The sequence below is a fragment of the Ailuropoda melanoleuca genome, chromosome 1, assembly GCF_002007445.2.
Source record: "Ailuropoda melanoleuca isolate Jingjing chromosome 1, ASM200744v2, whole genome shotgun sequence".
Lineage (NCBI taxonomy): Eukaryota > Metazoa > Chordata > Mammalia > Carnivora > Ursidae > Ailuropoda > Ailuropoda melanoleuca.
Genome location: NC_048218.1, coordinates 3,839,614 through 3,850,258, shown reverse-complemented (window position 1 = coordinate 3,850,258; position 10,645 = coordinate 3,839,614). Strand labels below are relative to the sequence as shown.

At 52.6% G+C, this 10,645-nt stretch overlaps 1 protein-coding gene across 1 annotated transcript in view; it reads right to left on the bottom strand.

Annotated features, from left to right (window-relative positions):
- The window catches only part of C2CD2 (C2 calcium dependent domain containing 2), a gene marked incomplete at its 5' end in the record, with an annotated part of 56,567 nt that overhangs the window by 25,957 nt on the left and 19,965 nt on the right, over positions 1-10,645 (bottom strand). Inside the window, 2 exons of the mRNA XM_034653758.1 lie at positions 4,018-4,140; positions 7,316-7,420. Coding sequence (XP_034509649.1) covers positions 4,018-4,140; positions 7,316-7,420 — 228 coding nt within the window. The remainder of the gene's footprint in view (positions 1-4,017; positions 4,141-7,315; positions 7,421-10,645) is intronic.

The window sequence follows — 10,645 nt, the reverse complement described above, 5'->3', positions numbered from 1 at the left end:
AAAAAAAAAAAAAAAGGAGGGGGTCCCTTAAGTACAAGGTCTAGGAATCATGGAAAGGCTTCTCAGAGACATCACAGGTCTCTATGCAAACAGAGCCTTCCAGGAAGGGATCCTGGGTACTGATCTGACCTCAGATGTTTTCTTGGGGGAAAGCTTACCAACATCTCAAGGTCACCATTTAGAAAACACTACTATGAACCAGGACCTTGCCAACTGTGAGCTGCAAGAAGTACTTGCAAACGTCCTTAGGATCCAAGTCCGTGAGCATTGTGACCCGGGCAATCACATTGTCTATGTGTGATGGTTAATCGGATGTGTCGATAGGACAATACATGGGGTCATACAGGTATTTGTTCCAGTGTTGGTCTGGGTGTTTCTGTGAGGCTATTTTTGCATGAGATTAACATTTAAATCAAAACCCAGTGAAAGAGATTGCCCTCCCTAATGTGGGTGGGCCTCATCCAATCAGTTGAAGATCTGCTAGAACAGAGGCTGATCTCCCTGGAAAAAGAGGGGCTTCCTCAAGCCTGACTGCCTTCGCGCTGGGATATCAGTGTTTTCCTGCCTTGAGACTTGAATGGAGACACCAGCTCTCCATGGCTCTCAAGCCTGCTGGCCTTCAGGCCGGAACTCCACCGCCCGCTCTCCTGGGCCTCCAGCTTGCTGACTCACCCTGCAGATCCAGGATTTGTCAGCCTCCGTAATCACATGAGCCAATTCCTTATAATAGATTTTTGTGTATATGAACAAATATACATTTTTATATATAAATATATAATTGGCTCATGCAACTCTGGAAACTATTATATAATTGGATATTTTACATGTATATAAAAAGCCCCCTTGCTTCGGGGGCACATTCTCATTGCTAATTGGGTTTCCCAGATACCTCAGTCCTGGAAGGATGAGATCCCAGGCCACACGCCCTCAGTGGACAATGAAAATCAAGTTTTGGCTCCAGAAAGGCAGAGGGTCAGGGCTAATTAGGGCAGGGCCATGCAGAGCAGCCCAGACTCCTCTTCCTCCCATCCCATGGGGCTCTGGAACCCTGTGCCCTGGACTTGCAGCGCGTCCCTGACACCGCCACGATCGCCCAGCAAGCAGTGAGGCATTCTCGCTCACCATGGGGCAGGGGGACATTCGAAACACATGCGGATTCTCCAGGAGGGGGACCAGGATCCCCAGTGGGTCATGAAGCGCCACGCTCCATGGCTTACCTGAACTTCCCTCACATCCACAGGCTTGGTGCTCAGAACTACTGATGGGGAGGCAGCCCTGACCAGGCACTTCAAGATGTCCTTGAGAGTTTCAGACACGGCATTGGTCTCCACCACCCGGTCCTGCCAAAAGATGGGGAAGTCACCAAACCACTTGCGAACTGTGCACCATGCGGCTGGAGGGCAGGCGACAGCCGTCCTCGCTGCATCCCTGGGACCAAGCACACGGGGGGCTGCCCAGGCTCCGGGACATCAGATCTGGACAGGTGACCTACTCGTTCTCATCTGGCAGACAGGGTCCTCCTTACTGATCTCAGAAGAAATTCCTGCTCCCTATATTTAAAATGGAAACAATCAAGGCTCGTACAATATACAAAGATGTTGCTTTTTCTGTGCAGACCCTTTCAGACAGATGTGGTTTTTTTCTTTCTTGCATGGCACGGGGTAATTAGAAAGCGTCAAGTAGATAAAAGGGCCCGATAAGAAAGCTGAGCTTGGAGAGAAACAAAGCATGGTTGATTTCTATTACCAGGTGTCAACTCCATCAAGTTATAATAATTAATCCCCAACTGAAATGCGTTCCTGTGTTCTAGAGTGTTCACAGCACCACTATTCATAAAGCCCCAAACTGGAAACCACCTAAGAATCCACCCACAGCTAAACAGATACATCAATTGTGGTGGGTCACACGGAGGAACGGCCCACATTCTGGTGTAGACCCCTCCCTGCGGGGCTCCAGCCACCCCCTCCCTGCTCAGGGGACAGGACATCTGCACACAGGGACTCCCACCAGGACCACAGAGCCATGAAACACCTCCCGCCTTGCAGGGCCGGAGTGATTTCGGAGATTGGCCCGTGGAGGGCCGGCTGGCCAGGCCCTCTTACTGCAAACTTAGTCCCACTCTGCCCATCCCTAAGCATCTACTCTCTGCTAGAAACTCTAATTTATCCAAACAGCTAATGCTTCCATCACTATCATTCTCAGGATATGTCAGGCCAAGTCTATGCACTTATATGTATTAACTGATTTAATCTTCACAACCACCTTGAATATCATTATCCCCATTTTACCGATGAGGAAACCAGCGCACAGAGACGTTAATGAACACATGTAGGGTCACACAGCTCACGAATGGCAGAGCCGAGAGTCAAACCCAGGCGTTAAGGCTCCAGGGTCTTCACTTAAAACCACCACGCTGTCGTCTTTCTCTTTAATAGGTCCTCGATATCCCTATCTTTCCCTTTTTAACGGAGGTGAAATTCACATCACATAAAATTAACCATTTCAAAGAAGGCACTTCAATAGCACTCAGTACGTTCAGTGTGTACGGCTAACCTCGTGATGTTCTCGCTTACCCAATCTCCCACCACCNCAGTGTGTACGGCTAACCTCGCGATGTTCTCGCTTACCCGATCTCTCACCACGCGCACTCACCCCTGCCCTCCCCACCCGTCCCCACCAACAGCCCCTGCCTGCCCCCGATCCGCCTGCCACCTGCATGACCTGCCTGCTGGGGAGATCTCCCAGCAAGGGGCTCCCACAACACGTGCTTTTGTCGGGCTTCTCTCACACGGCGTGACCTTCCCAGGGTTCCTTCGTGCTGTAGAAAGTGTCAGAGCCTCATTGNGCGCACTCACCCCTGCCCTCCCCACCCGTCCCCACCAACAGCCCCTGCCTGCCCCCGATCCGCCTGCCACCTGCATGACCTGCCTGCTGGGGAGATCTCCCAGCAAGGGGCTCCCACAACACGTGCTTTTGTCGGGCTTCTCTCACACGGCGTGACCTTCCCAGGGTTCCTTCGTGCTGTAGAAAGTGTCAGAGCCTCATTGTTTTTTTTTATGGCTGAAAAAATCTTCCATCATGTGGATGGACCTCATTTTGTTTACATACTCAAGTCTTTTTTTAACCCCCACGATTTCCTGTCCCTTTACAGAGGAGGAAACACAAGAGTAAAGATGAATGTTGGGGTGCTCAGATGTCCGAGTTCCTCCCCCGATGTGCAGCCGGCTCAGGCCACCCCCATCCCCATGCTGTCACGTCCACCGGGGGGGCTCGGAGGCTCGGGTCCTGCACACACAGGACCAGCTCCCAGGGGACTGGCTTCACGCTACACTTGGAAAGTCTCACTTCTCATTCACGTGTGGAGCACGTGATGGTCGGAGAAGCCCACGGGACGCTGGGGGGANCAAGCCTGCTGGCCTTCAGGCCGGAACTCCACCGCCCGCTCTCCTGGGCCTCCAGCTTGCTGACTCACCCTGCAGATCCAGGATTTGTCAGCCTCCGTAATCACATGAGCCAATTCCTTATAATAGATTTTTGTGTATATGAACAAATATACATTTTTATATATAAATATATAATTGGCTCATGCAACTCTGGAAACTATTATATAATTGGATATTTTACATGTATATAAAAAGCCCCCTTGCTTCGGGGGCACATTCTCATTGCTAATTGGGTTTCCCAGATACCTCAGTCCTGGAAGGATGAGATCCCAGGCCACACGCCCTCAGTGGACAATGAAAATCAAGTTTTGGCTCCAGAAAGGCAGAGGGTCAGGGCTAATTAGGGCAGGGCCATGCAGAGCAGCCCAGACTCCTCTTCCTCCCATCCCATGGGGCTCTGGAACCCTGTGCCCTGGACTTGCAGCGCGTCCCTGACACCGCCACGATCGCCCAGCAAGCAGTGAGGCATTCTCGCTCACCATGGGGCAGGGGGACATTCGAAACACATGCGGATTCTCCAGGAGGGGGACCAGGATCCCCAGTGGGTCATGAAGCGCCACGCTCCATGGCTTACCTGAACTTCCCTCACATCCACAGGCTTGGTGCTCAGAACTACTGATGGGGAGGCAGCCCTGACCAGGCACTTCAAGATGTCCTTGAGAGTTTCAGACACGGCATTGGTCTCCACCACCCGGTCCTGCCAAAAGACGGGGAAGTCACCAAACCACTTCCGAACTGTGCACCATGCAGCTGGAGGGCAGGCGACAGCCGTCCTCGCTGCATCCCTGGGACCAAGCACACGGGGGGCTGCCCAGGCTCCGGGACATCAGATCTGGACAGGTGACCTACTCGTTCTCATCTGGCAGACAGGGTCCTCCTTACTGATCTCAGAAGAAATTCCTGCTCCCTATATTTAAAATGGAAACAATCAAGGCTCGTACAATATACAAAGATGTTGCTTTTTCTGTGCAGACCCTTTCAGACAGATGTGGTTTTTTTCTTTCTTGCATGGCACGGGGTAATTAGAAAGCGTCAAGTAGATAAAAGGGCCCGATAAGAAAGCTGAGCTTGGAGAGAAACAAAGCATGGTTGATTTCTATTACCAGGTGTCAACTCCATCAAGTTATAATAATTAATCCCCAACTGAAATGCGTTCCTGTGTTCTAGAGTGTTCACAGCACCACTATTCATAAAGCCCCAAACTGGAAACCACCTAAGAATCCACCCACAGCTAAACAGATACATCAATTGTGGTGGGTCACACGGAGGAACGGCCCACATTCTGGTGTAGACCCCTCCCTGCGGGGCTCCAGCCACCCCCTCCCTGCTCAGGGGACAGGACATCTGCACGCAGGGACTCCCACCAGGACCACAGAGCCATGAAACACCTCCCGCCTTGCAGGGCCGGAGTGATTTCGGAGATTGGCCCGTGGAGGGCCGGCTGGCCAGGCCCTCTTACTGCAAACTTAGTCCCACTCTGCCCATCCCTAAGCATCTACTCTCTGCTAGAAACTCTAATTTATCCAAACAGCTAATGCTTCCATCACTATCATTCTCAGGATATGTCAGGCCAAGTCTATGCACTTATATGTATTAACTGATATAATCTTCACAACCACCTTGAATATCATTATCCCCATTTTACCGATGAGGAAACCAGCGCACAGAGACGTTAATGAACACATGTAGGGTCACACAGCTCACGAATGGCAGAGCCGAGAGTCAAACCCAGGCGTTAAGGCTCCAGGGTCTTCACTTAAAACCACCACGCTGTCGTCTTTCTCTTTAATAGGTCCTCGATATCCCTATCTTTCCCTTTTTAACGGAGGTGAAATTCACATCACATAAAATTAACCATTTCAAAGAAGGCACTTCAATAGCACTCAGTACATTCAGTGTGTACGGCTAACCTCGCGATGTTCTCGCTTACCCGATCTCTCACCACGCGCACTCACCCCTGCCCTCCCCACCCGTCCCCACCAACAGCCCCTGCCTGCCCCCGATCCGCCTGCCACCTGCATGACCTGCCTGCTGGGGAGATCTCCCAGCAAGGGGCTCCCACAACACGTGCTTTTGTCGGGCTTCTCTCACACGGCGTGACCTTCCCAGGGTTCCTTCGTGCTGTAGAAAGTGTCAGAGCCTCATTGTTTTTTTTTATGGCTGAAAAAATCTTCCATCATGTGGATGGACCTCATTTTGTTTACATACTCAAGTCTTTTTTTAACCCCCACGATTTCCTGTCCCTTTACAGAGGAGGAAACACAAGAGTAAAGGTGAATGTTGGGGTGCTCAGATGTCCGAGTTCCTCCCCCGATGTGCAGCCGGCTCAGGCCACCCCCATCCCCATGCTGTCACGTCCACCGGGGGGGCTCGGAGGCTCGGGTCCTGCACACACAGGACCAGCTCCCAGGGAACTGGCTTCACACTACACTTGGAAAGTCTCACTTCTCATTCACGCGAGGAGCACGTGATGGTCGGAGAAGCCCACGGGACGCTGGGGGGAAAGGTGCGAACAGCAGACACAGCATGGCACTGCTTGGGTAAGAACGGGCGAACAAGCTCGTTTTTTGCAGAAAGAAACCCGGGACAGAGAAACACGAACTAAATAATGAACAAAGTTACAGTGTGGGGGTGGATGGGGTGGGGGGGACAGGGTGAAGACTGGACATCTGAGTAGAAGGTTTCAGGCAATTTTGACTTTTGAACCATGTGAATATTTTATATTTTCAAAAAGTACATGTAAATTTACAAAGTTGGGGGACAAAAGCTAAAAGTGAGTCCTAGCAGGAGCCAGGGCACTCACCTACCAAGCTGATCACCCACCACACAGAGGAAGGGTTAACTCAAGGACTCAGGGACACAGGGGTCAGCCCCCTCAGCAGGGTGCGTGGATGCAAAGGCAGGTGCACTTCAGCCCATGGGGCTGGGACAGCGGCCGGACGACCACACCTTTGTGGGCTGGGAGATGCGAACGTGGGAAGGAAGGGGAAACAGGAGGGGAACCGGGCCTCCCGGGAAACAGTCGGAGGCTCTGGGATGACCCAACGGCCAGGAAAAGTGACAGTTCTCATGTGTGCCGGTTAGAAGAGTTACAATTCAAACATATTTGTCTTAAAAACAACAAAAAACTGCACGCATTTATACCAAGGCATGAAAGGTAAGAATATGTGTGGATGAAGGCTCACAGTCGCACGTTTTGCTGTTGGGGATCTCTTCGTGGTTGAACAAAAGTCGGAAACAGAGCAAGACTGCGAATGACCGTCATAAACACCCCTGCAAAGGAATCACGGATCACCCGAGCCTCTGGCACACGTGATTTTGCGTGATCTCTCCAGCCACTGGAAGTGACCGCAGGGTGACATCGTACGCCCACTCCCTGCTTCCAAACTCATTTCTTCCAACACCGAAGACCGTGGGAAGCACAGGGATCGCGTTTTGATTTTAGATGCACCTGCACAAAAACGGGGCAGGGTGGGGAGACACCGGCCCCTGGGAGCCGGCCCGGGGCCACAGCCTGAGCTAGAAGGGGACCGCCTCAGGGAAGGAGAGAGGGATAAATGATCGGGCATGACAGCCCGTTCAGGAACCCCACGGCGACATGACGTCAATGGTTCTCAGCGTCGGTGGCACAGGAGTGCTAGAAACAATTCCTGCAATAGGGGCGGCTGCGGGCAGGCCCAGGCTTTCCTAAAGCTCCCCGGTGGGTGGAGGGCCCAGCGTTAGATCCCTCCTGCCCCGTCAGGGCGGCCCCATGCTCCGGGAGAGGGGAGAAGCCTACTCACATCAGAGAGGTGCTGGGCTGAGCCTCTATTCCCCAGATCAGGGGGTCACGACGCACCTGCGTTCTCACACTGGGGGCACACACAACTGACCTCCACCACTGCCTTGGGCTGCACGGTAATGGCCGTTTCCGGAGCGCTGATGAAGGACCAGTGGATCTGGATGTCCTCTCTCTTCTCTTTCATGTGGAGCTCCAGCTATCAAAACACAAAGTTACTGGAGAGCTACACATTCTAGCAAAACCCCACGCCCTCTCTGCCAGCGCCTTCCTCGGCCTCGACCTCCCTCTCAGAGGATTCTCAGCATGGGCGGCTGGAGGCCAGATGTCATGACAACTCTGTAATCTCGTACGTGAGTAATTCTCCGTGCTTTGCGCTTTCTTCTGGGAGAGGCACTGAGCGCGCAGCAGAGGGAGGAAGGGGCGGGAAGGGGGATGCTTAGCCCAACCCCACGCTCCCATGTTCCCTGAGGGCTGTGCACACAGCGCACGGGTGTTCTCATCCTCTCTGGCTTGGGCCAGCGCACGCCCTCCCACTGGACTCTGAGCTCTTGCAGTAACCTGTCGGACTGGACCCATCCGTGGTGGCAGCATGATGCCCCCACCCAAGACGTCCACACCCAAATCCTCGAAGCCTGTGGGTGTGTGACCAGATACGGCAAAGGAGACTCTGCAGGAGGGACCAGGGTAAGGACTGTGAATGGAGGGGTAATGCTGGGTCATCCCACCGAGCCCTCAGAGATGGAAGAGGAAGGCAGGAGAGCAGCCAGCGAGAGGTGCCTTGAAGACGGAGGGAGGATGCCAGGAGCTCAGCAATGCGGTGGCCTCAAGAAGCTGCCAGCGGCCCTCAGCTGACCGCCGGCAAGAACACAGGCGCTCAGTCCTACAGTTGCAAGGAACAGAATCATGCCAACAGCCCAGCGAGCAAGGAAGCAGATCCTTGCAGAGCTTCCGGATAGGAAGGCAGCCCACAATGTTAGCCTGTGTTGGACATCGGACCTCCAGAATGGCGACATAATGCATTTATGCTGGGTTTTTTAAAAAAGATTTATTTATTTTTTAGAAAAGAGAGAGAGAGCATGTGGGGGTGGGGTGCAGAGAGAGAATCTAAGCTGACTCTGCACTGAGCGTGGAGCCCAACACCGGGCTTGATCTCACAAGCCTGCGATCACGACCTGAGCCGAAACCAAGAGTCTGATCCTCAATCGACTGAGCCCCCCCAGGCGCCCCGACATTTACGTTTTAAGCTAAGTTTGTGGTGATTGGTTTCAGCAGTCACAGCAAACGAATACAAGTCCCTTCGTTTTTCAACCACAGATTCCTTCTAAGGCACAGATCCTAGCTCTTCACCTCCGTCCCTCCCCCACCCTCCGCGAAGGAGGAAAGAGAAGTTTTCGGCGGTACTACCCACTCCTCGGGACCCTCAGCTCATGCGAGCATCAGGGTAAGACAGTGATGCCTTCCCCTGGCCTCTAGTCCTGGGTGATTCCAGGGAGGGGAACTGTGGTTGTGTTGCTGCAAGTGTGTGAGTCCGGCCCCCCAGGCCGGGCAGGTTGCGGGGCAGCGAGACCACCGCGGGCCCCCTTCTGCTCCTTTTATCTGAAGAGCAGCAGAGGAGCACGGGCATCTCCCGCCTGGGGCGTTAATAACCCATCGATCTCCCACAGCTGAATCCGCAGAGCGGCTTGAAACTGTGTTATGAGATCAAAGATACAATTGTGTTCCTCGTCTCTGAGCTGCGTCAGATAGCACAGAAACAGCATCTCGGAAACTCTATCTCCTACGTGGAGGTTTATGGGGCCTGCTGCACTCACTCTGTCCCGAAACACGCGTCCAGTGTTGGCTAAATGTGTCCCAGACTTTGGAGTGATTTTGCAATTACACTGTCCAAAACGTTCGGGGGAGCAGAAGGCCAGGAACACCTGACAAGTGCATGAAGTAACACGTACCCTCCTCAACCCTCAGAAAGGGAGTGTTAGTGACGGGGGCTGGGAGGGTTGGCTTGCAGAAAAAAAGCCATTTAGGTAGCCAGAAAATCCCATTTGCCCCGGCTACTCAAAACCACATCTGTGTAAGAAAAGCGAACGGAATATCCTCTTCCCTTGGGTTGAGGGTGCTGTACGACTCAGGCTCATCCCCCAAATTTGCAGCCAAGCACGGGGACAGAGGACAGGAAACACGGGGCTGAAGCCGCACTGACCCCTAAAACAGACCCAGAAATTCACAATGTTCACACGCTGGCTGAACGGAGCTTCCGTGGACCACTGCTTCACGTGAGGGACACACTGTTTTCTGATGGCTCAGGCATCCAGAAATTCCCCTAATAAGCCTATTATGATTATTATCTACGTCTCTCTGTAACTACTGTAGAGATCATTATTAATGTGGCGTAAAATGTACGAGCACCCCTCGGGGATACTACAGGTCTGCTTCCAGAACGCCGCGATAAAGCACGCATCACCGTAAAGCAAGTCAAGTGAAGTTTTGGGCTTCCCAGTGCATATAAAGTTATATTTAGGGGCGCCGGGGTGGCTCAGTCAATCGAGCATCTGACTCTTGATTTTGGCTCAGGTCATGACCTCAGGGTCGTGAGATGGAGCCCTGCGTCGGGCTCCACGCTCAGCGGGGCGTCTGCTTCTCTGCGTCTGCCCCTCCCCCCACTCTCACGCTCTCTCTCTAGAATAAATACGTGTTTTTTTAAAGCTATATTTACACTGTCCTGTAGTCCACAGTGCACAAGCAAGCATTACATCTACAAAGACGGCACACATACTTGACTGTTATGAAATGGTCACCATCACGTGAGCTTTCAGAGAGTCGTTGTCACCGACCGCAGGTCACCGTGACACATATAATAAGGGAAAAGTGTGACATACGACAGAATCACCCACACGGGACAGAGACACGCAGCTAGCGAAGGCTACTGGAGCACCGTGCCGACAGGCGTGTCCACGCCAGGCCGCCACGAACCTTCCGCGGGTAAAAAATGAGGCATCTACACAGTGCAACGAGATGAGATGTTCCTGTACACGTCTGTTGCTACGATAATCGTAAATGCGTTATGAGAAAAATAACAGTAATCCTCATCTTTTAAACTTATAAAAAATAGTAAAAGCTCTTTTAAAGTTGACTTTTTCCAGAAACTAAAAAGAGGAATGCCCAGTCCAGCCGCTACGTCAGTGTTCCAGCCGCAGAGGACTGCTGGGGTCTGGCCCGGTCTCCGAAACCAGACCCCCCGTCCTCCCCTCAGGTGCCACTCGCCCTAACTCTGCCTGTCAGCAACAGCCCCGGTCTGTTTAAACGCCTTGAGAGATATCATGTCTCCCAATAGCGGTAGGTGGGCAACCTCTGAATTCATGAGATACGTTCACACATGTCTGTATCTGCGTGTACGTGTGGGAGTCAGTGTGGATGCACACGTGTA